The following is a 27,415-nucleotide window of genomic DNA, read 5'->3' on the forward strand; positions in this document are numbered from 1 at the left end:
CTTGTTTCCAGTTGGCCAAAACGTATCCTCCTCTCCTACCCCACACCCATTCCTCAGGCAGTGCCCTGGCTTTAATTTCCAAACAGCTGAGCTCTTCTCTTCTCCTGCCCCGCTGCCCGCCGGTTCCGGCCACCACCATCCTCCTGGCTAGCACCGGAGTGGCCTTCTGTCTGCTTGCCTCTCTACCTTTGCCCCGTGTTGTCTGTTGCTGTCTGTTCTCAACACAGCAGCCGGTCTTCTTAGAAAGTTAGATTAGGGCTTCCCTGGTGGCGCAGTGGTTGAGAATCCGCCTGCCGATGCGGGGGACACGGGTTCGTGCCCCGGTCTGGGGAGATCCCACGTGCCGCGGAGCGGCTGGGCCCGTGAGCCATGGCTGCTGAGCCTGTGTGTCTGGAGCCTGTGCTCCGCAGCAGGAGAGGCCACGGCAGTGAGAGGCCCGCGTACCGCAAAAAAAAAAAAAGAAAGAGAGAGAGAGTTAGATTATGTCACTTTTCTCCCTGTGCTCTGCACTGGCTGTTCCTCTGCCTGGAACGCTTTTCCCAGATACTCACAGGAACAGATCCTTCCAGTCTTTGCTTGAATATCACCTTCTCAGTGCAGCCCGTCCTGATGGACCTCCCTGTTTGCAGCTGCATCCCTCCCTCCTCCTCAGCACTCCCAGTCCTCTTATCCTGCTCTGCCTTCCCTTTCTTCAGAACACTTAATGCCCTCCAGTATACTCTCTCATTTACTTATTTCTCCATGTCTGTTGCACGGCTTCTTTTTCCCCCTCTAGGATGTAATCTGTCATGAGGCCAGGAATCTTGGGGGGTTTTGTTGTTGTTGCCAGTGTCTTCTAAGTGTCTGGAGCAGTGCCTGGCACATAGTAGGTGCTGAATAAATAGAGCATAAGTGCTGGAGACCCACTTGGTCGTTTCCCTCTCCTGTCCCCACTTCCCTCTTCCATCAAGCTAGTGATCCTTACAGATGTTAACCACATGCTCTCACAGATACAACGGTCAAGTGTCAGTGGTCAGGGTCAAGTGAGAGTCGACCTCTGCCCAACACCACGTGTGTGGCTGCCCTAGGCCAGTAATGATGCACTGAAAACCGCCTGCACCCCCATCTTGCCAGCTGTGCATCCATTAAACATATTTACATGGCTTATCGAAGAGTGTATTCTACATGAGAACCAAGAGATCACAATGCCCGCGGCATCTGTAAAATGAGGGAAGGCATTGGCCCAAACTTCAGGCTCTGGTTTCTCAGCAGCCAGGCCTGTCACTGTGCCACACACACAAAAAAGACTAGATTTGTCTGACAGGAAGCCAGGGTGTTGGCAAATTAATTTCTTCAATGAATCATAGAGCAATCATGCTGGAAGAGAGCACTGTTTTTTCTTCCAAGGTTTGTATGCAAGTGCACTAGTGGTTTTCAGACTTGTGAATTGCTGATGACTCCTAAGTTGTTTAGACTGGAAAGGGTGGAGCCATGTAGGTGCAGAAACCCAGCCCAGAGAGGGGAGGGAACTCATTCAGAGGCACACAGCATGGTGGTCCCATAGGTAAAAGATGTATTTATTACCATAAGTTACGCAGATGGTTATATATGTGGACAGTCAGCCACTGGTTCCAAGCAGGGGGACCAGCCACTGTCATTATTCTGCCTGGTGTCTCTTGAGTTCTAAATGCCAGGCAAGATTCCTGGGTCCGAGGAGGGGCTGATCCCATATTCGCACCCTACAGGGTCCCGTCTTTGAATACAGCTGGAGCCTTTGAGGATAGCCTCCCGTTAATTGCTGTTCGGTGATCTGGTCCTCGTCCTCAGTTTTTTTGTCTTGTGATGGTTAAAGAAGGGGCTTGTAGGGACAGAGAAGGCACCTTGAGGAGTCTGAGATTCTGTGCCCCCAGATTCTGTAAACGTCCTTCCCTCACAGCTCTTGGAGACCTCTGTTCTCCTGCTGCTCTGGCCAGAGAAACCAGAAGGCCAATTTCTGACCCTCCCAAGTAGAAGACGGGAACGCGCTTGCATCGCTCCTCCTTACAGAGGAGCTCAGCCCGAGCCCCCTCCAGCTTTCTGTGTCAGATGCCCACCATGGGTCCAGTGGCCATGGAGATGAATAGGCTGTCTCTGTTCAGGGAGCCCCGAGTCTACGTTGGGGCAGGAGGGGAGGAAAGTGTCCATGACTAGCCTGTTCCAGGGCGAGAAGCGGTGCGAGCCCGCTTCCCACAGAGTGCAAGGCGGGCGATCAGCTCTAGCCCGGGCAGGTCAGGAAGACTTCCTGGAGGAGGTGGTATGTGGCAGGGCCTCGAAGAACCCTCGACAAGGGTGGCAGACGGAGGTGTCCAGGTGTGACAGGTTCAGAGGTGTGGAAGTGTAGTGGCAGTCCCGTGAGGGGCAGCGAGCTCAGGGCACAGGGAGGAAGGTCTCTGTCACAGCCGAAGTTCAGGGTTCAGAGGCCAGAGGGAAGCGGGACTCCTGAAACTCCTTGGAATTTAACATTTAACCCCCTAGGATCTACTTGCTCTCCTATCAAGGGCGTCCTTGAAGTGCTCCTCGGATCCCATGGAAACCTTCCCTCGCTGCACCGCTCTGCCTTTTGATGACGAGCTGGAACCCCTGAGGGCCAGTGCACCCAGGGGCTGGCTCACCTCCAACCCCGGCGACCGGAGAGAGGGCTCTGAGTCTGGTTTATTGCAAACAGCCCTCCCGCCGCTGAGATTGTTCTTTCAGAAAGCGGGCGGGCTGCCTTCCCTCCCCTGCCACCTTCCTGCGGCTCTGCCGCCCCAGTGCCCTGCTTCCCAGGTGACATGGTGGGTCGAGGGTCTGCAGTTAGGTGTTAATGAGCGATTCTTGAGTTCTTTTTCCCAACCCTAAGCTATTTTTTCATTTCTCCTGAATTCTGATCTTGTTTATATATATATATATATATATATATATATATATATATATATATATAAAACTTTTGTGTTTGCAGAAACCTTAGGTCGTTTAAATGAGGAGGGAAGAAGTAAATAAATAAAGAAAAGCTAATCTTGCAGGCATTCGATCGTCTTCGTGCTTCCTGCTTTCTCCTGGAGGGAACGCATTCAGAAAAGCACCCACACGCGATTTCACATGGCATGGCTTGGCGGCCTGCTCCTTTGCCTCTGTGCTGCCTGCTGGATTGAGAAGTGAATTCTGCGGTCCATGTAGAGCGCAGGAGGTTGCTGGCCCTTGAGCTGAGTGACAGCACTCGGCTCTTCTGGGAACGTGAAAAGCTTGGTTAGCAGCAAGCACGGCAACCGTTAGACCCCGGCCAGATGCCAGCCTGCGGAGCAGCCGCGGGACCTGCCTGGAAACCAGACTTTGTTTGGTCACCTCCTAGCGATGGGCTGTACACAGAGAGGGGGTTCCCCAGCCGCACGACCGTGCATGGCGTCCAGCGGGACTGCTCTCTGTGGCCGTGGCTGTCTGAGGAGGAGGGATGAGCTGTTATTTGTCAAAGGTCTCTGTGTTCACCGATACTATTGGGGCTTTGCATGGTCTGCCTGGTGCGTGGGGGGGACCCTTTCTCAGATCACCTCCTGCCTCTGCCACCGTCTCACCTCCAGCCGGTGCAGACTCTGGGTCGCAAGCTGCGTTCTTGGGGTTGCTGCTCCTTTTCTGATCTTCAGTCGTTCGGCGCTGGGGAATGAATTAGTTCTCAGCTTCTGTGGCCTAGGCAGGCTGGGCTAAGGGGTCATGTTTGATGATGGCGCTGTCTGAGGGGCTTGACGTGGCTGTTGAAGTTGCTCTCTGGGAGTGGCTGCCTCGTGGCGTCTGGGCAGAGGTTCTCGTTACCACACAGGGTGGTGTTCGGGATCCCTGCGGGTGGGGGCAGCCTGGGGGCGGGCGTGAAGGAGAGACGGTGGGACAACGGGGCTGGAGCCACCCACATCATTTCAAACGGACGTGTGACTTCGTGCCTGTGAAGCCCACATGTGATAAACGTTTGCTGAATGCGGGAGTGCCTGGTGGGGGTCACGCGCGTAACGTTCCAGGTGTAAGAAATCTAAGGGAGGGTTTCCTAGGAGTCGCTCTCCAGGCTGTGAGGTGGTATGTAGAGGTGCTTGCCTCCCACCCCATGACCTGGGACAGCGGGTATTACGGAGGGTCCCTAAGTGCCCACCCGCAAGGAACTACCGTCCACACTGTTCCTCATGGAACCCAAGGTAACCGTGTTAAAATAATAACACCTCTTCTCAGTGTAAGCAGAGGCCCCAGGAGGGCCCATAGAACTGTGCCCGTGTGGGTGAGTCTTGAGATGTCATCATGCATTGAGGAGAAACAGGGTCACGTTCAGTGCGGTGCTATTTTCAAATCAATGAGACAGCCCCATAATCATCCTTATGAAATGGCTGGTTTTTAACTAAGAAACCAGGGAAAGCACAGTGAGTGGTTGACTCCAGCACATAAGTCAGAGGAGAGCAGAATGTAGAATTATTAAGAAAAAAAAAAAAAAATAGGCGTGCACACATACACGTGTATCTCCATCCCAAACTGAAAATGTTCTCTTTGTTTTTCTCCCTGGGACATGATGCTAACAGTTACCATCAGTCACTCAGTCAGCAGACACTGGCTAAGGACCTGCACTGTGGCACTGGGATCAGAAGCTAAAGCAGAGAGAGCCCTGCTCTGGAAGGAAATGTAAATAAATAGTGGCAGTTTCAGGGAGGGGGATGGTTGCGAGTTAGCAGAGAGCAGGTGGTGACCAAGTCTCAGTTCTGTGGCTCGGCTTGTCTGAGCCGCCTCTTGTTTGTAACATGGAGCTAATACTGGCCTTCGGGGATTGCTTTGGGGATGAAGTCAAATGATAGCTTTGTTACATGAAAGTGCTGCAATGGTCTGTAGACGTGAAGGGTACTTGGGGAGGGCAGGATTAACTCCAGTGGGTCAGTCCTTCCAGGCTGAGAGGGTTAAACCCTCCCCCTGGCTGGCGACTCACGGACCCAGGGCCTCTGGGGTTGTGGTCCTCCTGGAAAGGGCCGTTTGCCTTCCTTTGTCTAAATCCCCACCTTGACACCCCAGTGATCACTTATACACAAGATTGATTTTCCGTATCCAGAGAATGTATGAACATTCAAATGACTGCATCTTAGAGACTCAAAGAGTAGAGCCAAAAGGACCCCACTGATTGTGTACCAGGCATGGAAGCTGGGTTTTGTTTCACGTGCCAGCTTTCATTGCGTGTCAGGCAGTGGCTACATCAAGAGTGCTGTGTTCAGAAGGATTCTGAGGCCTCCTTCCAGGCTCGGTAAGAAAGTGTCATGATTGACTAGTTATGTCTGCCACAGACGCAAGATGAGAAAGTCAGGAAATTTTCCAATCCTGATCTGATTCAGTCTTCACATTTTAGAGGCTGGTGTACTTTAATTGCCCCACTATATTTCTATCCCCAGGTCCACCTTTATCACACGTGCGGTATCAGTTTCCCTTCTGTTTTGGAAGCTGATCGCTACAAACATCTGTAGCTTTATGTATAATTTAGGTCAGCCTGTATGCGTTCCATTTCTGCTAAGAAAGGCTGGAGTGAGTTTCTCTGTGTCAGGACTCCAGGAAGCAGGTAGTAAAGTAAGTAAGTAAGATTTTTCTTAGACTCCACCATTAGCTCAGGCTGTCATGGGATTCCGCCTGGGGTTGTGGGTAGGTGCAAAGGGTGTCTGATGTGTTCGGCCCTCCCCCCAATCCATTGGTTGCTTGTGACTCACTAGGTACAGAAATCCACGTTGCTTCCTACCCTGCCTCCCATTTCTCATGGAAACCCACTTTAATAAGCTTAAGCACAAAGCGTTTATAATTTGACAAGCACCATGTTCTCTTGTGTCTAGGCCTTTGCATATGCTACTCCCTGTGCCTGAAAAGCCCCCAAATCTCTCCTGACCCTGGGGTCTCAGCTCAGAAGTCATTTCCTTTAGGAAGCCTTGACTGATCTTACTGCAAACTAGTTGTCCTTCCTCTGGGTTCCTATAGAAGTTGCTGGTTTTCTTGGTCTCAGCTCAGAGGACTGTGTTGATTATGGGTATGTTCTCAGCAAGCACCCAGCACCTAGTAGGTGTTTGGGAGGGAGCTGTCTGTAGGGTTGTTCCTTCTTTGCCTGTGTAACTGTGTCACTGAGCCATCCTTGCCAGCAAGGACCCAGTAGAGAGTCTTATGATGTGTTTTGGAACTATTAAAACCCACAATCTGGTAGATTTTGAAAATAGCAGAAATCCTGAGAGAAATTGGGCAAGAGCTTTCCATGAGAAATGAGGGAACTTCTGCTTTTCTCTCTCTCTCTCTCTCTCTCTCTCTCTCTCTCTCTCTCTCTCTCTCTCTTTCTCTGTCTCTCTCTTTTTTAAGTTTCCTAGGAATTTGTGTAGGGGTGAAAACCACAGGATACCTTTGTTATAGCAAATGTCTTTATTCGCTTAGCTTGGTGAGAATGAGGGCAGCACTGCTGCACGTGAATGAAGGCAGAGGTGAATTTCCTAGTCCCCTGTTCACCACCAAAAAGCTTTTTTTAAATAATTATTCTCTGAACATTTTTCTAAAATTAATTCTCTACTTTTAAAATCCTTTTTCCCCTTCTGTTACAAAACTTAGCAAACTGGAATTCCATACTTTTCCAACAGTGCTCTGGATCAGATTTAGTTTTTTCTTGCTGTCTGATGGGTGTAAATGAATGAAGGAAGGAAGGAATGAATGACTCACGGTTGTTATTGTGTATAAGTACAGGATGCTGAGGGATCAGAGCCCTTCGTTCTTTCACTGAACGGCCTCAGACTGTAGTTTTAAGCCCTCGTGCATGTGTGCAGCGTTTCTCGTCTCTTCCTTCCTATCAGATAACCGGCTTATGCTCTTGCTACTCACAGTGGCCCTTTCCTGTGCTCCTTTCCACTTTTAATTTGCCGTTTTCATCTGCTGTAGGCTGGGAGAATGGATCATCAGAGTTGTTTAAGTTATCCAAAGTGTGGTATCATTAGGTCCTCTGGGGCCTTTACTGTGAAGAGTACATAAAGATTCTTCGTGAACTCTGACTTCTGCTTGAGCTGATCCAAGGCCCTTAAAATGCTTTCTTCTTGTGTGTCAGCTCTGCTGGCTACAGCACCAGGTACATGGCCTATGAAAGGTAAATCATGGCAGACGAGGAGCTGGTGACAGCTTGGAGGGGTCCGTACTTGTTCTATCCATCAGAGGGCTTACGAGGGTCCCTTGCCCGTCATCTGGGGACTGACCGTGAAGGGACAGAGGTGAGGACAGCCACCTGGGCTGGCATCAGCACTGTGGCCAGGGGAGGATTTTGGTGAGACTGATTGGAGGGGTTTTTTTTGTTTTTTTTTTGCAGTACACGGGCCTCTCACTGTTGTGGCCTCTCCCGTTGCGGAGCACAGGCTTCGGACGCGCAGGCTCAGCGGCCACAGCTCACGGGCCCAGCCGCTCCGCGGCACGTGGGATCCTCCCGGACCGGGGCACGAACCCGCGTCCCCCGCATCGGCAGGTGGACGCTCAACCACTGCGCCACCAGGGAAGCCCCTGATTGGAATTTTTTTAATACTCTGGTGGGAATGTCCTTTTCTTTTTATCAGAACTAAAACCGTGACTGATCACCACCTCAGCCTTAATAGAGAAGTGACTCATTGTGGTGTTACACGTATTTATTAGATTAGAGCCTCTTGGGCCAAATAAAAGGCCTCAGGTGGGAAAAAAAAAAATCCATTAAAGTCTTTGAGAGTTTTTCCGTTTCAAACATTGATGAAGTTCTACACTTATTGGCAAAGAGAAGGTTTGATCATCACGGGTTGATCTGCAACCCCAGACCTGATTGATTCTTAAGAGTGTGGAATCTGAATGCTCTGCAGGGACCCTTTTGTCCAGCCCCCCCGCCCGTCCACCCACCTTCAGACTAGGCGGTGGGAAGGGAGATGCCAAGCCCCCAGTTCTGAGACTCGGCCATAATAATGTCACCCCAGGAAAAGCTGTTTTTAGCTATTTCTCAGGTGGGAGATATTAGGATGAAGTCACATGTTACTCCATACACGCCTGACACCCAAGGACCCGAAGTGAACCGCAGCACTAGTGCTTGGACGTGCGTTTGGTTTTCTTCATCCCAGGATGATGCTTTGGACCATTTTAGCGCAGTGTGAGTGGGTGTTGGTAAGCCATTCAGGAAAACAATGCTTTTTCTAGCATGTCCCTTCTCCCCCAGAGAGAACAGGATATTATGAAAAGGGCAGAAAGCCGTAGAGCTTCTCACCCGAAAGGCACCCTGCCCGTCACCCAGGCCAGCTGCCTCCCTTTCACAGATGTGGAAACTGAGACTGGGAAACAAGAGTACGGCTTGTTCCCGTCACAGGCCTCCTGGTCACCAGCTCAGGTCTGGCGCTCCTGTGTCCTGACTCTGTTTATTTAAGTGACTGAAACTGATAAACAGATTAAGACGCATTTGGCCTCAAGCATAATGGAAAAGACACAGTGTAAAATGATGAAATAACGATTTTTTTGGCCTGATTGGCAAAGCTGAGAAGGAGTAGTTAAAACAGCGTTGGTCTGGGCGTGGACAAGGGGGGCTTATGGTATATTGGTTGTGAGAGAGAAAAATGGCAGAGCCTTTCTGCAGGGCAGTTTGGAAGTAGGAAAAGCGTGAAAGATGAGTTTATCCTGGAGGAGGGAGTCAGGAGATCCATAAAGAATTAGCTGTAAGATGTTCTTTGTAGCATCATGCGTTTAGATTAAGATATTGAAAAATCAGATCTCTGGAAAGGGTTGAATTCGTCTGTGGCCTTTTTACAAAGTAAGTATGAGACCATCAAAAATGTGTGTGTGGTGTCTGGGACTTGCTTTGGGGGGTGCTGCAGCCAGACATTGAGAAACAAAGGTGGCGGCGGTGGGGAGGAGATGGAACGAATGTGCAAAATGCTGGCGACGTGAAGCGGGTGATGAGCATGGGGGTTCACTTTACCCTTCTCCTCCCTCTGTTTGAGATTTTGCAGGATGGGAAGGCAAGTTTGTGTCCGTTCTTATTTCAGAGTCCATTGAGTATCTCTGGGGACCGTTCTCATCCATTGTACTTTGCTTACCACACGCACTAAAAAGCGACGCTCGTATTCATTAATTATCATGGAAAGATTTTATGTTATACGTGAACGGAAAAGGGCCGCAAATAGTTATGGACAGCATTCTCATTTGGTTTAAGAAAAAAACAAACCCGTATGGAGAAAACAGATGGAGTGTGTACACCTTAAGTGCATATCACTGGGTAGAGAGGGTTTTTTTTTTTTAAGCTTATTTGATTTTTTTTTCCCCCCGCCTGCAGCAGATATGTATATATCACTGGTGAAATTTTACAAACAGTTGAGCTTAATTAACTATGTTGCTCTTTTGATTTAGGGAAGAGTATGGAGGAGATTAAGAAGGTGCTGCTGTTGGTGCTGGGCTGTGCTGTCCAGGTAGGGATTGGGCAGGGGGCAGAGAGGAGGGCTCTTAGGTTTGGGTTTGTGGGAATAAAACACCCCCTTCGGTGAGGTGGGAGTGAAGCTGCTTTCAGCCCAATAGGGTGGAAGGTCGCCGGGCTCCTGCGAGAGATGTGACACCGGCTTAGGTGGCAACCATTTCTAGCACCAGTGCACCTTGGGCAAGAGGCCAGGTGGGGACCCCTGGGGCCGGTGCCATTAGCAAATTGTCCCCAGTTTAGGAACATCTAGAGCAAGGATCAGCACACAACTTGTGGGCCAAATTTGACCTGCCACCTATTTTTGTAAATAATGTTTTAGGGGGACACAGCCATGCTGATTCCTTTACATATTACCTGTGGCTGCTTTCACACTACACCGGCAGAGCTGAGACCCATGGCCTGTCCAGTCTAAGATTTTTTTTTTTTTTTTTTTTACCATCTGGCCCTTTACAGATGAAGTTTACCAACTGCTGCCGTAAACCAGCTATTCTTTTTTTTTTTTTTGCGGTACGGGGGCCTCTCAGTGTTGTGGCCTCTCCCGTTGCGGAGCACAGGCTCCGGACGCGCAGGCTCAGCGGCCACGGCTCACGGGCCCAGCCGCTCCGCGGCACGTGGGACCTTCCCGGACCGGGGCACGAACCCGTGTCCTCCACACCGGCAGGCGGACTCTCAACCACTGCGCCACCAGGGAAGCCCCAGCTATTCTAGATCTTTACTTGTTAAAGAATCCCCTGAAGAGCTTGTCTGTGTCCCACCCCCCCCCCCGGTGTTTTTAAAGACACACCCCCACTCAGGTGATTGTGAGATATAGGTAGTCTGAGCCGCTTCTAGAGAAACCTCAGTGTGAGAGGCTGGCTGGTAGGAGGGCAGAGCACTCTTGATTGTAGAAGAAAAAGCCAGGGGTGGGGTAGGTGTCTCCTTCTGAGACTATTTCTGTGGCTCTGGCAGCCCCAGATTGCCCTTGTAAAACACTTTCATTAACACTTGTAACCCTCCACAGTGTGAGAGGAAAGAGGAGTTTATCGAAAGAATCAAACAGCTGGACATCGAGACACAGGCCGGGATCGTGGCCCATATACAGGAGGTAGGCGGGGAGCTTTGTGGGGCTTAGCCGTGGACCATTGCTCCCATGGCATCCAGCAGGCAGGCCCTCTCCACCAGTGAAAAGTCTACAGAGCACATCACCCATTAATGATTTTGCTAATTTTAGCCTTCAGATACTACGGATAAATTGATTCGATTTGGAAACGTGGCTGTCAGCAAGCTAAAAGGGGCGGCTAAAATGAAAAAAAATTTTTTTAAAGACCTCAATCAAGTCTTCTTTTGCCTCTTCTTCTTGCCTAATATGGACGCAGACTATTTTTAAGAGCTGTCAAGTGGTTTAGGCTCAGAATTTGATTTACAGTCCCTGAAAATGTATCCTGGCAAATGTCACCCTGCTTCAAATGGTTGATCCTTATAGAGAGAGATTCACTGCTTCTGTCAGTGACATGGCAAGAGAAACAACTGCCACCCCTCGGGAAGTTAAAAAAACAGCGAGCCCCAGAAGGGCTGTATCCGGAGACTCGGCCCCCTGGGTGGGGTCAGGAGGGCTCTGCACTAAGGGCAGCCCCTCCGCCGTTGACTTTGGCAGAGGTGGTATCAACTGAAGGGGTAGTTTCCCTTGGAAACCAAGCACCCACCTGGAAGTTAGTTCCCTGACCTCCACCCCACCCTGCTCCAAAAGAAGCCTTGTACGTTTTAATTATCTTAGGAGGTGTGGGTCAGCCTGCCATCTAATTGGACAGATGAGATAAATGCATGAAAAAGACATGAGCGGGAGCACGTAGGAGCAGGTGTGTAACTGGCAGAGGCAGCTGAACACAGAGCTCCCCACGCCGGCCCTGAGGACGGGCTGCTGGGCTTCCGCAGCTGGCTAGGGCACTGTGGGTTGCAGACTCTTGAGTCAGGATTTGAAGCAGGAGACGGGTGCAGCTTCCGGCAGGTAGAGGGTCCAGCAAAGCCCGTCAGTGTTGTAGGAGATATTCTCAGCCGTTCGTGTCAGTGACCTGTTAGCCTAAGAACCATTCTGCCTTTTAACTTTCCTCGTGTGTCTGTGTGTTTTGAAAATGTATCTGGGGACTAGGTCCTCGAGACTAGCTAGGTCTTTGCTACTCACTGTGTCCCCTTCCCTGTTCTGCCATCAGGATATATATATATATTTTTTAAAAAAGCATGCACCCGAAAAAGAAGCCCTGCGGTGACTGGCCGTGGAAACAGGACTTCAGAATTAGTTGGGTGCTTCTTAAACATTCAGGTGCCCGGGCCCCACGGGAGACCCACTGAGTCAGAACTCGGAGGAGGCACGTAAGCCTTTAATTACAAGCTCCCTGAGTTACTGGTGTGCAGCTGTGGTTGCACCCCCGAACCCCCTCCCCACAGGCCTTTCCCAAACACTGGTATGGAGCAGGCCTGGAACCCGGCCTCTCAATCCCAATTCCGAACCTTTAGGGTGCCCTGTACAACGGGGTGAGTTTTCTCCTGATTCTCGGAGACTTACTGAATCCCAGCCTTTCTTCGTAAGGGAGGAGAGGTAAGAGAGCAGGTGTCTTTTGAGAAACTGAAGGGCCCTGTCTTTGTTTCTTTGTTTTTAACCTATTCTCTCTCTCCATTTACTGCTCTGAAAAACTGAAGAACTTTTTTTGGTGCGCCTCTCTGAGGGGATATCCCTCGTTTCTTTTCGTTTTCCCCTGTTGAGGCTCGAGTGTGCTTAATACCTTCCCAAACTGGAAGGATGGGGACTCGAAATGGATCTTCCGCCTCCTCTGGCTGGTCTGGGGATGTCGGGTTGAGAAGGTCAGGACGGCAGGGTCGTTGAAGAGGCTGCCCAGCGTAGACGTAGCTACGGGCCTCCGCTCACATCTGATGGAAAGGGAAGATCCAGGAGCTCTTCTGTGGCCTGTGAGGATGAGATACAGGCTTTTACCTGAAAATCGTTTTAGGCGATGAAACATTTCCCAAAAAGTAACGTAAGATTGTTGTTATGCACCCAACGTTCCAACCTAAGATGTTTAACATTTGCCATATTCCCATTAGATTCTGTCTTTTTTTTTTAACATATAGTCCCTTCTCTGCACCCGTGGCATCCCTAGGACTTACCTTTGGTGCTTCAGTAAGAATATCTGAGGACAGTATATTTTTAGGGAAATACTGTATTATAAGGAGAGCTCTCTGGTATTAAAAAAAAAATCCGTGTCCTCTTGGAGCAGCCGGTGTTGAGACCGACTTAACGCCCAGCCTGACTTGTGCTCGTGGGACTTGGCCGAGGGGGCGTCTGCGCTCGCTTGAGGAGCCCGCCGCTCTCCACGGAAAGTCTGTCAATGAGGGTGAATGACGTCAGGGGACCGAGTCAGCCGTGACCCCGGCCCCTGGCTGCGGGGTCGGGGAGCGCCCGGAACCCCCGGCCGTGCCCTGCCCACCTCTGCAGCGCCTGACCTGTGCCCGCAGGTGACCCACAACCAGGAGAACGTGTTCGACCTGCAGTGGTTGGAGCTCCCGGACGTGGCCCCGGAGGAGCTGGAGGCCCTGTCCAGGAACATGGTCTTTCACCTCAGGCGGCTCATCGACGAGAGGGACGAGTGCACGGAGGTGCGTCCGCGGGTGGGTGGTGGCCTGGCAGGTCCGGGAGGGACGCCTGGGCCCTGGCCGCGCGGCCACACTCCTCGTCCTGACTCTTCGTCTCAAGCCTGCTGCCCGCTGGTCCCGTCTCTCTGGTTTCTGGCGGGGGTGGGAGCCGGGCACTTTGCCTGCAGCCAGCGGTCTCCTCCGAGAGCCCCGTGGGAAGGTAGCCAGCTGTTCATCGAACGTGGAGCTCACACGCTCCTTTTCACATCCCATCACTCCTGCTTCCTCCTGGTTTCTCAGTCTCAGCCGACGCCTCTCACTTTCTTCTTGTCCGCTGACCACTGTGCCCCAAGTTCGGGTGCAAGCGCTCCTTCCCTTCCCCCGCCCGCCCCGCTGCAGCTGATCGTGGACCTCACCCAGGAGCGGGACTACCTCCAGGCCCAGCACCCGCCCAGCCCCCTCAAGTCCTCCAGCGCCGAGTCCACCCCGAGCCCCACCAGCAGCCTCTCCAGCGAGGACAAGCAGCACCTGGCCGTGGAGCTGGCGGACGCCAAGGCCAGGCTGCGCCGCGTCAGGCAGGAGCTGTGAGTCCTCCGGTCGGCTGGGCTGTGCGTTCTGCTCTCGGGCTGCGTGTCACAAACACCCGCCTCTAGCACGTGTGGCGCAGCGAACAGGGAGAGCTCTGACTTGGGCCCCCGGGCCTGCGCCAGGAGGGGTTCTACCGGGTCTCTAGGGCTCAGGCCGTCTGGGCTTAGATGCCCACCCGCTGGTGTGGTTTCTGGCTGCAGCGGGAGGATGTGGCTCGCCCCCGTCTGGTGAGCCGTCCCCGTTGCCCGCGGCTGGTGAATATGCCACTTTGCCCATCACCTCGGGAGCTGCCCGCCTCCGCCTCGTCACCGGTGGGCCCTGCTGCCTGCCTGGCGGTGATGTGGTGCCACTGCAGCCGGGGTCTCCTCACCTCTCTGTACCCCCAGAGGGAAACCCACTGCCCAATGGATGCAGTTTGAGGGTGGGCGTTGCAAAGTTAAAAATGGAAAGGACTTTGAGTCAGGAACATTTCTGCAAGCCACACATGCCGGTTCCCCTCCTCCTCCCCAGAAACGCAGTTCCCTTTCCTTTTCCTGCTGGGGGCTTGCAGGGGGGCGGGCCGCTCCGCTGCTTGCCGGGTGGGCCCTTTCACCACACTCGCTCCGAATCGCCCCCAGGGAGGAGAAGACGGAGCAGCTTGTGGACACCAGGCACGAGGTCGATCAGCTGGTGCTGGAGCTGCAGAAAGTCAAGCAGGAGGTGAGCAGGAAGGCCTGTCTGTGTGTCTGCGTGTGGCGAGGGGACGGGGTGGCTGGGGCTCCCCGGTCGCTGAGGCTCAGGGGTTCTTCCAGCAGAGGCTTCTGTTGCCCTCCCGCTCAGAGTAACACTGCCCGAGAGCCGGTTGTCCTGAGAACGGCTGAGCGGGGTGACTGTTTCTTAGTGACAGCGAGCGAGGACCCCACGCGGTGGCCTGCACGTGGAGCCCCTCGGCCCCCGAGGTGTCCTGGAAACTCCGCGCTTCAGAGACCTGGCCCTCTCCTCCCTCCCCAGAGGGGCGCCCTAAGCTAGGCTCCCCTGGCTTTGCCTGTCTCCCAGAATATCCAGCTGGCGGCTGACGCCCGGTCTGCTCGGGCCTACCGCGATGAGCTCGATTCCCTGAGGGAGAAGGCCAACCGTGTGGAGAGGCTAGAGATGGAGCTGGTGCGCTGCCGGGAGAAGCTGCACGACGTGGACTTCTACAAGGCCCGCATGGAGGTACGCGCCCAGCCTCCGGGTGGATGCAGGGGAGGCTGTCGGGGCTGAAGGGGGCACAGAGACCAGGATCCAGGTGGGGTCACTGATGCTTTGCCCACCAATCCTGACTGCCTCGCGTCAGCTGCAGGATCCTGGACTCTCTTTTCTGAGAAATGAGGTGTTTTGCACCCTCTGCCAATCTTGGGGTTTGGAGATGGTTTTAACGAGCGGGGTGAGATCAGGATATCAGGACGTACTGAGTGGCCCGTCTGACGGTAAGAAATAACCCCCAAGTCTCTTCTCACCACCTACGTGGCTGTTGAAGGGGTTGAACGCAGGTCGCGGGGACCCTGTGTTGCCCTCTCCCTGCTCAAGGCCTCCTGCCGAGCTGCTGGCAGGCGTGCGTGGGGACGGCTGTTTGGCCCTGACATGCTCCCCCTGCCGTAGACGGGGCCCTGGGGCCCCTGGGCTGGCGGAGGTGGGATGGGGAAGGCTGTGCTCCAGGGCCCGTTAGTTCCTCAGACCTCCTTAAGGAGTGTTTGTTCCCTGAGGAATGTTAGTGGCACGTTGGAGTCGGCGCGTTGTCCTTGCAAACCACCTGCAGAAGTGCCATCCGCCGTGCTTAGCCAGGGGCTTCGTGTGGACCTAGAGCCCTGAGGGCAAGGAAGAAGCATGAGTTTTTGTCTCTTCCGGAGCGAGACCGTGTTAGGCGTGACGGGCGTCAGGGCAGAGTGAGTTACATGGTCGTGCTCTCGGGCTCGCTCGCGGCCGTGGACGGCCGCCATGCAGGGGCGCTCCTCTGCACGCGGCGCAGCTGTCCTGCCCCGGAGCCTGTCCAGTCTCACCGCTGAGAAACAGCTGCGTGTCATGGAAGGAAGAATGCATTAGCGCCACGTGGGAGGAAAGGTAAAGGATGGGGATTCAGGGCGAGGGCGAGGTTAATTTTGGTTAGAATAATATGGAGCACGAATTTCCATGTTTTGTTTTTAAACTTCCGGTGGCTCTCATGTGGGTCCTAGTCCGGTTTACGTAAGGATTAAAACAGCAAGGAGAGGAAAGCGGCGTGGGCACCCCTCGGTACAGTGGGACTGTGTGGGGTGGATGCATGGAGTGGTCCTTGACTTGCTTTTGCAAAGCATGGTCGCACCTCACTGCTGCCGGGGCACGGGGGCCGCTGTCCAGGGGGCCGCGTGGGAGGAGGACAGAGGCAGAAAGATTGCCTGGGAGATTCCTCTTGTCCCATGTTTCGTCGTTGTCTGAAATTCCTTCCCAACACTCAGGACAGGCGCGTTGTTGCCGTGTGCGTCCTGGCTGAAGATAAGGTGGGCCTGTCTCCGCTCCTCACTGGGATTTATAGCTTCCTGGTCTGTGCCGGCTCTGAGAGAAACAGTAGTCTGAGGGGCAGAGACATAGCAGGGCACGGTCCTAGCTGCCACACCAACTTGGTGGGTGTTGGGCAAGTCTTGTCCCCATCTGTGAAAGGAGGAGTGGTCTGGGCGTCTCTGAGACCCCTGTGCCCTGGCGTCTCGTGACACAGGAGCACGTTTCCAGTGAGCTTACGCTAGCAAGCCCCTCTCCACAGAGATGGGGGCCCCTGGAACCAATCCATGCAGTGATTCCTGGGTTGTTGGCAAGGCAGTCGGGATCTGGGTTAATGGTCAGTCCTGGGGTGCGGTGCACACACACATCGCATTCTTATGACATCCCGCCCGCGGTGCCCAGGTTCAGGAGGGGAGACGGGCTATGTTTTGGTCTGCCCTGCCCATCCGGCTGGGCCTGGGGAACGGGGCCCCAGCTCGACTTGCGCCCTGGCCAAGCCCCTCCGACCCCAGGCAGGGTCGCTCACCTGCGCTCTGGGGTTCCAGCAGCTCTCCCCACAGAATACAGTTCGTGAAGTCAGAAACTGCATCTCTATCATCTTCAGCAGGGGGAGGTGCTCAAGATAACATTTGTTGATTTGAGTCCCATCCTTGGGATCCTTCAAGATGCTCTCACCTTTAATTTTTTTTTTTTCCACCTGTAATTAAAAAGAAAATCAAACCCATCCCACTCTCCCCCGACCCGCTCGAGCTAGCCCGGTCCCTCTCCGAGCCTGTTTGAAAGGAGAGAGCACCACCAGCTGTGTCCCTCCTTGCCTCACCTTCTCACCCAGTCCTCCAGGTCGGCCTCTACCTCCACTCACCTGGAACCATGCTTGCGAATCAGGGTCCACGACTCCTGGGCCAGCCCAGTGGGCACTTCCCAGCCTCCCTTGCCCACCCTCTCCGTGGGCTCGGACACCGCCACCCTCCACCCCGCACTCGCCTGGCTTTCCTGAGTCCCGAACTCCGTCTTCTTGGGCCCATGCGGGTGGCGGTCACCTTGCTCTGCTTCTACCATCTGGCCTTTCTTTTTTTTTTTTTTTTTTTTTTTTTTGCGGTACGCGGGCCTCTCACTGTTGTGGCCTCTCCCGTTGCGGAGCACAGGCTCTGGACGCGCAGGCCTAGCGGCCATGGCTCACGGGCTTAGTTGCTCCGCGGCATGTGGGATCTTCCCGGACCAGGGCACGAACCCGTGTCTCCTGCATCGGCAGGCGGATTCTCAACCACTGCGCCACCAGGGAAGCCCTGGCCTTTCTCCATGATGTCTTTCTTCTCTGCCTTCTGCCCCTTCTTTTATTTATTTTTTTATTTTTTTATTTTTTTATTTTGGCTGTGTTGGGTCTTCCTTGCTGCACGCGAGCTTTCTCTAGTTGGAGTGAGTGGGGGCTACTCTTCGTTGCGACGCACGGGCTTCTTTCTCACTGCGGTGGCTTCTCTTGTTGAGGAGCGCGGCCTCTAGGTGCGCGGGCTTCAGTAGTTGTGGCTCGCGGGCTCTAGAGCGCAGGCTCGGTAGTTGTGACGCACGGGCTTAGCTGCTCTGCGACATGTGGGATCTTCCCAGACCAGGGCTTGAAACCCGTGTCCCCTGCATTGGCAGGCAGATTCTGCCCCTCTGCCCCTTCTTTAGCTGGCACGTACAGAATAACAGGTCCCAAATCTTCATCTCTGGGCTAGGCTTCTCCCGCACTCCAGACCTCGGTCTGTCTCAAGGTCAGCGTGTCCAAATCCAGTGTCCCTCCCTCCCTCCAACCCACCCATACCGTCTCTCGACTGGACTCAGCATCCACCGAGGCAGGTACTCAAGCCAGAGCCGGCTCGGCCTTGATTCTTCTTTCTTCTCCACCTCCTCCTGCAGCCCCAGGTGCTCTCCATCCTCCAGAGCCCATTTCCCCACCTCCCAGCCTGTCCCTGGCCGAGGCGGATGTTTGGAGAGTGAGTCCCGGTGCCTGGCCGGCCTTCTCCATTGTTGCTTGTTCACGTTATTCCAGCGCCTGCGCAGGAATGACATTATCTTTATTCCAGAATGCCCTCCACAAGCATCCGAGTTGGCTGTTCTGCCCCCTGCCTCTTCCCGTTCACATCCGCCTGGGCTGCTGCCAGCGTGGCCTTTCTCAGAGCTCCTCAGGCACCTCCCCGTTGCTCTTGGGGTAAAGTCCACACTCCACCCCTTCTGACACCCACTCCGGTCCCCGTGGAACTCTCTGCTCCTGCCAAACCCAGTCCCCTTCAGGTCCGCTGGTGCCCCCTGAGGCCCCTCGGCCCAGTGCATCTCCCCGACACAGGGAGGGCCGGTGAGGGGTGGGCAGGCCACACTCTGCGGGCTGCATGCCCAGCCCAGCCCCCCCGTTCCTTTAGGCCCCTTCTTACCCCCAGGCAGACTCATCGTGTTGGGTCGTCATGATGCATCCCCTGTTTCCCACCCACACCGGGAGCTCCTTGAAGACAGGATCTGTGCCTTCCTGACCTTGAGTCTGAGTCCTTGGTGCCCACATTGTCCAGCTCAGAGATGGCCAAACTACCATCAGTCCCGGGGCGGTGTCCGACCCACCATCAGCTCTTATAAGTAAAGTGTGTTGTTGGAACACAGCTACGCCTGCTCCTGCACACAGCCCGTGGCTGCTTTTGAACTGTGCCTGCAGAGCTGAGTCCTCGTGACAGACTTAGGACCCGAGAAGCCAGAAATATTTACTCTCTGGCCCTTTACAGACCCTTGATCTGGCCCACAGTAGGTGCAGTGAGGTTTTAAATGAGCAGCAATAACTGTGTGTTTATGCAGCTTCTTCCGCACACCAGGAACTAACTGTGTTAAGCTCAAACCGTATCATCCCATTTAAGCCCCCTGGTGGCCTGGTGAGGTTGAGCAGCCAGCGTTAGGTCCTCTCCTTTTCTCAGATAACAAAACAGAGAATAAATTAATAACTTGCCCAGAATCGCAGTGGGTGAAGAGGTGGACCAAGGTGGCGTTGAAATGCCTCTCTCCACCTCTGGGACCCCAGCCTTGCCAAGGAGGGAGGAAATAAAAGGGGTGGGGTCACGCAGACAAAAGGGGTGCAGCGGAGGGGAGCTGGGGGAGAGGGTGACGTCGGCCACTGCCTCAGACGCCGTGGGGGCTAGAGGGACGCCCGGCCTCTGGCAGTTCATGTCAGCGCCTGGACATCACGTTGTAAGCCGAGAGTGTTGAGATGTCGGGAACTAAGATCACCTTGAGTAGGGAGACCTCTGTGTTTCCTAATGACTTTTAAGGAGTTTTGATAGAATTCAGTAGAAGAAGACGTTAGAGCAGGACAGACCTGATGCTTGGTTTATGGTTCAGTCCACCACGCTCCTCGAATCAGAAATTTAAAAGCAGGCTGGTGCTCTATGAAGCTTCAGGGGCTGCAGCGGAACCAGACGGAGGTTAGCGGGGGGCTTGGGTGCTGTGGTCCCCAGTGCGGTGCGCAGGAGCCCACTGTTTCTTTGCTTCAGCCCCACCTCCTGGAGTTTGGTGCTTTTGTTAGCCTGTCACTTGGCGATGCTCAGTGAGTGCTGCCCTGAACGGTGTCTCACGGGGGCGTGACAAGATGGTGATAACGGCAGCCAACCTGCTTACTGGCCCTCGGGCCCCGTGCACGGACTACTTCATGTGCGACATCGCCTCTGATCCCCACCTCGGCCCTGGTTTCGTGCCCAGCAGAGGACGAGGGATCGATGGTTGAGAGACATGCGTTTGCTTCCGACGCCACGGCTGGTAGCGCATGTGGCGGGCGGGGGACCGGAGCCATCGGCCCGCTTTCCCAGTCACTGCTCATGGTCAGCACGAAGACGAGCAGGGGCAGCTCTCGAGCCACCTGGGGACAAGCCGTCAGGCCTGGCCTGTGACTTCCTAAACGTGGCCCCTCAGCTGTTTGCCGGGCTGGGTCAGGCCTTTAAATAGCCACCTGATTCAGTTGGGGTCAGGTCCTCAGCGGCGGGCTGGCCTCAGGCAGCTGTCGGGAGGCAAGGAGGCGGGCGTCTCCCTGGGGGCGGAGCCCTGGGCTTGCTGCGGGAGCCTGGGCTCACTTTCTTGCAGATCTGGCTTCTAACTTCTGAGGCAGTGAGGTGTGCACGGCTGGTTATTTCTGTCGCCTGATATTTGGTGGAAGTTGATACCACCAGAAAGTTGAGATGTTTTTGAATAGTACTGATGGTTAGAAGTCATCCTACCCAGTGCTATTTTCTGCTCCTGGTCACCCTTGTCTGGCCCTGCCTGTTGGAAATCTCTGAGGCCTTCAAGGCCCACCTCGCGTGCCACCTGCGATTCCCCCTCACGGCATGATTCAGCTGACCGGTGTTCATTGAACACTTCCGTGAGGCCCACAAGAGGAGTGGAGTATCCTGCCCCCAGGAGTTCACAGTCTGGGGGAGAAGGACAGGCCAGCTCACCATTGCCTCACAGCCTACCCAGGGTGCTCTGGGAGCCCAAGTACCTGACTCAGCAGGTGGGACAGAGAGAATCTGCCACCACTTCTCAGAGGAGCCAACTCAGGCTGGGCTTTGGAGGTTGAATAGGAGTTGGTCGTGAGGATGAAGGGGTGGCCTGTGCTGTGGGAGCTCAGGGCTGGGAGTGCTGGTGTGTAGACCTGTTGGAATGCCAGGTGACAACAGTGGGGACGGGACGGTGGCCAGAGAGGGGGGACCAGGTCTTCTTCCTGCTTGAAACCCCTCTGTTTGCTGTGGCTCACACTGTTATTGATAGTCTGGGCCTCTTATCCACACGAGCCCCTTGAGGATGGGTTGCAGGCAGCTTGAGGGCAGTGGAGAGAACACACTGGCCCAGGTTCGATTCCCAGCTTCACCCCTTGCTGGCTTTGTGACTTTGGGCTTATTCCTTAATTTACCCAAATCCGCCTCTTCCTCCATAGGAAGGCACTGTTCCTACCTCCCCCAGGGGCCACTGTGAAGAGTGAGTAGGGCAGGGACGGCCAGTGCCTAGTGCAGGGCCAGCCACGTAGCGGACGTCATCTCCAGCAGAGAGAGGGCGCCCAGGGAATTTAGAATTTCAATGATTATACCTTTTACGGCTTTGATCAGAACTGTGTCCGCTGACTGGAAGGCTTGCGGTTTTCTCTCTACCAAGTATCTTAGATTCTGGCCTTTGCAGGGCGAATGAACGGGTGGTGGATAAGCAGAGCTCCCAGCCTGGCTCCCAGCTGTTAGAACCCCAAAGCGGGGCAAGCCTTAGAACACTGCCCACCGGGAGAAACGGACACGTTCCCCTGTGAGCATGTTCACCAGCTGAAGGCATTCCGCGGAATCTCAGTCCCCCAGAGATGCTGAGTGGTGCTGGAAGGACTCTGGGGAGAGGAGAAACCAAGAAGCCCCTTAACCGGTGGGGGAGGGCAGCAGAGATGAGGTGAAAGATCGGAATCCCTTGTGTGTGCTGGGCTGCATGCACAGGACCAAGAGTTCCTCGGACCCCTTGCCTGTGAGGGACCCTGCAAGGGAACAGCCATCATATTCTACACCCAGCACGTGCCCGGCACCCAGGAGGCCTAGGGACTTATTTATGAGGTTCACCGTCTTAAAGACTCCCTGTTTCCAGAACATCGCTGAGAACTTGTTTTTCCAAGAGTATGTGTGTAAAGTGTTCAGATACGGGCTGCGCATTGAACGAAAGCTTGTCTGAATAGCTGTTTTTCCCCCAAGACCCTGATCAGTGGAATGAATCAACATTCATCGAGAGGACTGGACTCAGTCCTTGAACCTGGGACAGCCTCTTAGCCCCACCCCTTCCTTGTTAAGGAAACGGAGGCTCGGCGAGGTCCCGGATCTGTCAGTGGAGTCCACTTGTCCGACCAGCCCAGGTTATCGATGTCACATGCCTTTGCACTGTGGCTGGCATAGGAAAAGTTACCTTCCCGGATTTAAATATTTTCTTTCAGTCGAGAAAGTCCATTTGGCCTGACCCGGGGAAAAAGGTGGCGGTGCTCAAAAGTGGAGACAGAACTCTCGCGGCAGCAGCCGCCGCCTTATCCCTGGATTGTTTGTTTTGGTCCAGAGGCCCGGGGGAGCTCTGGTCTCAGAGCCCTGTCGTCCGGAACCAGCTGCCTTTATCTGATGGTGCTCATGTCTGTTTTTGCTGCCCAGGAGCTGCGAGAAGATAATATCATTTTAATTGAAACCAAGGCCATGCTGGAGGAACAGCTGACTGCCGCTCGAGCCCGGGGCGATAAAGTGCACGAGCTGGAGAAAGAGAACCTGCAGCTGAAATCAAAGCTTCACGACCTGGAATTGGTACGGCAGGCTGGTGTCACTCGGATGTGTCTAAACAGATTGGGGAGGTTTCGGGTTTGTGCCGCGCCCCTCTCTGGCTTTCCCGTCACTGGGTTTGGTGCCACTGCCGACACAGCGGCTCGCTGACTGCAGAGAGTAGCTCGCTCAGCTCAGCGGGCTCGGGTGGGCACCACTGAACGCCTACAGACGGATAGGATGGTACGTCTGGGTTGCTTTTCTGTCCAGATGAGCTGACGTGTGTGTCTTCTGCAAGAAGGGTCTCTGCTGGCTTTTACGGTGTGGGCCGAGCTGTGGTTTGTGAGTTTCTTCACAGGCTTCTCAAGGCATGTTAGGCGCCCTAGAGCCTCGAAGCCACCTGTCACCATGGTACTTGCTCTAAAGCCCTGGGCCGTAAGTCACTTTGTTCAGACAGCGTTCAGTTAGAGACCTCGGCTCTCTTATCACCTCCACTGCCAGTCAAGGTATCTTTCGGCGGCTGTCACTCTCACAGCTGGGCCCTGTGTTGCTCTCATTTCTGTGCAGGGAAGTGAGCAGGTGCCTGGGGTCCATCCATCCTCGGGGAATGAGGGTGGATGCACGGGGGCCGGGGCCTGTCCAGAGGGGGCCCCCCGGCCACGTTCTCACTCCGTCCTTCTTCCCGCGCTAGGACCGGGACACGGATAAGAAGCGAATAGAGGAGCTGCTGGAAGAAAACATGGTCCTCGAGATTGCCCAGAAGCAGAGCATGAATGAATCCGCCCACCTCGGCCGGGAGCTGGAGCAGCTGTCCAAGAATGCAGACCTGTCCGACGGTAGGTGGCGCCCGGTGCCCGGGAGCCAGCCTGGCTGAGGCCGCTTCCTCATCTAAGGAGCGGAGCCCTCGGCTCTAAACCTTCCACGTCAGGCCATCCATTCACCCTAAGTAAGTAGGATTTCCTTCAAGTGCCGTTTGGAACTGTTTCATTACCCTTCTCCCCAGGGAGAACATGAGGGCTCTGGCAGCCTTGATGTCAGGACATGAGACACAAATCAAGTGTTGCCAGGTTTCCCAGTTCCCATATGGACGGTCCCAGGAGCTTCCAGATTACAGCACGCTGACACCGGAGGACATCACAGGCCCGTCTGTGGACGGTTGGAAGCTCTGGGTGGCAGGAGACGTCCCCGGTGGTCACTAACCCCCACTAGAAATGTACCTTGGGCATTCTTGCCTCCTTTCATTTGCATAATTGGGCAAGACGGATGCAGTCTGTCCTCTGTCTCTCTGGGTGGGAGCTGCTACGAGGCTGCTTCTCACAGGACCCACGCCTCTTCTCTTCCCTCCTATGCTTGCACCGCCGCCCCTGCGCAGACAGATGGGGTGTCGGCCAGGGGAACGTGGGTGGGGCAGCAGTCAGCACCACAGCAGGAAGCTTCGGCGCCCAGCAAACAATGAGGCAGTTCCTGTGTTCAGAAATAGCACACGTGCCCCCGATGGTGCGAGTTATTGTTTACTTAGAGCTGGACAGAGCGAGATAGGGCTTTTGGCTGGTTTGGGGGCTGCTTTTTCAGTTCTGATGAACACCCCCTCAGATAATGGCAAGGTCGTTGAATGTAGCTGGAAACGTCTTCTCTTCGAGGGGTCCCATCAGTTCCAGACCAAAAAAATCAGCTTATTAAACTGCTCATCTGTGAGGGAAGTTCGTCGTATCTGTGCTTCGGTGCCCGCCCTCTGTGCTGGGGGCTGAGGGTGGGGTCACCCTGATTCCCGGCTCTGGGAGGAGTACAGGTCCATCGGGGAGGACCACTGCCCCCTGGCGGAGCAGAGAAGTGGTGCAGGCCTCCTGGGACAGTCCCAGACCAAATGAGAGTGTTTCTGTTAGAAACCAGGGTGACCTTTGGGGTCAGAAAGCCTCACCCCTTCAGATGACTACTCAGTATAGTTTGTGGGCCCTTTCAGGTCAGTGACCATGATTTATTCTCGGTGTTCCCAACTCCCGGTGCTTAGCTGGGAGCTAACGAACATTGACTTGAATGAAGGCGTGATGCAGGCAGAGCCTGAATATACTTTTGCGTGTGTGGCGTGCCGCCTTCTTGATTCAGAAAGACCTGGATTCAAGTCTTGGCTCCTCCACTGGAGGTTAGCTGGGTGACTTCTTTTAGACCTCAGTTTCCTTATCCGCAAAATGGGGGTAATGAAGCTGCCTCATAGGAGGAGACAGTGAAACATGATGCCATACCTGGCCCACGGCCAGCAAGAAGGGACAGCTAATACATCCCATCACTCTGGTTGCTTGGGGTGCTAATGAGCATAGCACTCAGTAGTAAACTGTTGTGTCATAGTGATAGTCTTTGAAGCACTGGCTTTTATGGAAGAAGAAAGGAAGCTTGTGGTCAGCGCTGTTGTTTAACTTGTAGGACCTTAGGAATTAGTCCCCAGGAGTACAGAGCTTCAGTTTGGGATGATGAAAAAGTCTGGAGGTGGATAGTGGTGATGGTTGCACAACAGTGGGAATATAGCTAATGCCACAGAACTGTACACTTTAAAATGGTACATTTTATGTTAAATATATTTCACCCCAATTAGAAATTGTTCTTTTCTCATGAATGCTGCCGAGGTACTGTCCCAGTGATCCCAGACTGAGAATGAGCTGAGTTTTAGTTGAGGTTTGTTTCATTTGTAGCGTAGTTTCATATATTGCAAGCATGTGGTGCTTATGTGCGTCAGCGCTGGGGCTGGGTCAGAGCGGCGGACACTCCGTCCACCTCCACTGCTTCACTGCCTGTTGTTGCTTGGGGTCTTGAGGACGTTCAGTCTTGTTGGGTCTGAACTGCTATCCTCGGTGGAAGATGAGAACTCAGAGAGGGTGGCACATGCCTTTTAGTCCTTACGATCACCCAGAGGATCTGAACACACACACTTGTTTCTAGCTTGGTGGGCTCACTATGGAAGCCGTCGTCCTGTATGTACCCCTGCCCCTGGGGTGATGAGTAAGAAGCAGGTCGGGGCATAGCCCTCTTAGCAGTGTCATAAACCTCCCAGAGCTGAGTCCGTGGCACTGATGGGACAGGCGGGGACGGAATAACACCAACCCCTTCTTTCAAGGACTTTCAAACACGTTCCTTTCTCCTCCTGAAAAAGCCCCATGACTTACCTAAAGTCATGCACCCGCTGGTGGCAGGAAGGAGCTAAGAACTCCCATTCCTGACTCTCAGGTCCATGCCCCCTTCTCCATTTGTATTCGAGCTCTTTGAAAGAAAGCAGAGTAGATGATCTCCCTTTTTCTATCTTTAGCTTATATTTTCATCGCACTTAGAATTTTTAAAGCAATTTACATATACTATCTCATTTTTTGTCAATGTAATCGTGAAATTACAAAATGAAATCTCTGTCCAGAGGACCTTATTCAGGGATGGCAAGTACTGGGCATACGTGCCCACAGAGCCTTCTGCCACCAGTGGCAGACATAACTAGTCGATTATCGTGCCCCTCCTGCTGAGCCACCCAGACTCCCACTACTCTCAGAGCTGGCACAGAAAATGTCGCCTATTTGCCATCTCTGTTAGGCTCTAAGACCCTTGAGTTGTACCGTCGGTCAACTTGGTTAGCAGCTTGGTAAAAAAACAGTTCCCAGCAGTTAACACAGTCTTTTGCATTGGCTTCTTCACTGTAATCTGCTTTCCTCTTAAGCTCTGGGCCCAGCTGAGCCAGCAGGGGGATCGAAACTGCCTGAGGGACTTTCAGGCACTAACAGCGATGGCAGCATGTGAAATGGGGGGCACCCACCCAACCTATGGGAGCCCTTCCCAGGCCCCTCAAACCCAGGGCATGGGGGTCCAATGGCCCCAGCTCATGGCCAGAAGCAGAGGCTCCTGGATCCTGGGCCTGACTCAACTTTGTGCTTCAGCCTCCAGGAAGTCGTTTGTGTTTGAGCTGAACGAGTGCTCCTCTAGCCGCATCCTGAAGCTGGAGAAGGAGAACCAGAGCCTCCAGAGCACCATCCAGGGGCTGCAGGACGCGTCCCTGGCGCTGGAGGAGAGCAACCTCAAGTGTGGGGAGCTGGAGAAGGAGAATCGCCAGCTCAACAAGAAGGTAACCCGGCCTAGGCGGGTGGAAACCCCTCCCCCAGCCCGGTCTGCCCTATAGAGACTAGTCGGTGGCCGGGCAGGGCAGTCAGGTGTCCGTGAGGATGCACCGCTGGGAGAAAAGCAGAAGCCAGGGCAGCCGCGGTTAATTATACAATAATAGGAGAACAAGAGAAATTGTGAGAGGAGTCAAGAGGCAGCGTGGCTTGGGCCTGCACTGCCTTGAGGGAATGTCTCGGACAGTACTTGACCTCTGTGTGCCTCCTTGTCTTCATCCGTGAAATGGGGTTAGTGGGCTTCCCACCTGATACATGTTGCGTGCACTGTATGAGCTAGTGTAGGTAAGGAGTCTGGCACGTGGTAAGGGCTCAGTGAAAAGAAACCAGTGGACTGTGAAAAAGCATCAGATGGGTCATAAGGGAGAGGAGGCAATGATGTAAGACATACCTTCGTGTGTCGGGAGTAGGGACCATAGACGGGCATTTTAGGGCGCTGCTGGTGGCAAAACAGGGTCAGTGCTCACTCCTTCCTCTCACTTTATGAGATGGGGAAGAAGAGATGGCTGAACTGTATTTGCCTCTCAGGACAGCTGCTGGGTCTTCGCAGGAGCACAGGAGGACCCAGACATCTGGGAGAACAGACAGAGGCTTACAGAGCAGTCTTCCTTCTACAGTTAGGAGGACCCCCCCACCGCCCCGCCATTTGCACTGGGGATTCAGTCTCAGGTGCAGGAAGGGGCCGTTGAGAGGCTAGGGATCGCCTCCAAGTCTCGGTCACTCCAGGTCAGAGGGCCTCAGAACGCCTAGGCCACATCGCGATGGCACGGTTGCATCGTGGGCTCCGAGCACACCAGCTGCCAGAGTCCAGCTGAGGAAGAGGACACGAGCCCCGTTGCTTGCTGACCGCCACGCAGGCCTGGTGCTTCCGGGTGTCCCAGAGTCCTGCCAGTGTCATTCACCGCTGCACA

The 27,415-nt window shown here is 54.1% G+C and overlaps 1 protein-coding gene across 5 annotated transcripts in view; it reads left to right on the forward strand.

The window, feature by feature from the left end:
• Positions 1–27,415, forward strand: part of CCDC88C (coiled-coil domain containing 88C) — a 124,838-nt gene that overhangs the window by 53,844 nt on the left and 43,579 nt on the right. For all 5 annotated transcript variants that reach the window (XM_059059318.2, XM_067027891.1, XM_067027892.1 and 2 more), the window contains exons 5-13: positions 9,367–9,425; positions 10,431–10,514; positions 12,917–13,057; positions 13,433–13,617; positions 14,239–14,320; positions 14,657–14,815; positions 22,261–22,407; positions 23,054–23,198; positions 26,271–26,455. In XM_059059318.2, the coding sequence (XP_058915301.1) occupies positions 9,367–9,425; positions 10,431–10,514; positions 12,917–13,057; positions 13,433–13,617; positions 14,239–14,320; positions 14,657–14,815; positions 22,261–22,407; positions 23,054–23,198; positions 26,271–26,455 (1,187 nt within the window). The remainder of the gene's footprint in view (positions 1–9,366; positions 9,426–10,430; positions 10,515–12,916; positions 13,058–13,432; positions 13,618–14,238; positions 14,321–14,656; positions 14,816–22,260; positions 22,408–23,053; positions 23,199–26,270; positions 26,456–27,415) is intronic.

This window comes from Kogia breviceps, chromosome 3 (assembly GCF_026419965.1).
Source record: "Kogia breviceps isolate mKogBre1 chromosome 3, mKogBre1 haplotype 1, whole genome shotgun sequence".
Lineage (NCBI taxonomy): Eukaryota > Metazoa > Chordata > Mammalia > Artiodactyla > Physeteridae > Kogia > Kogia breviceps.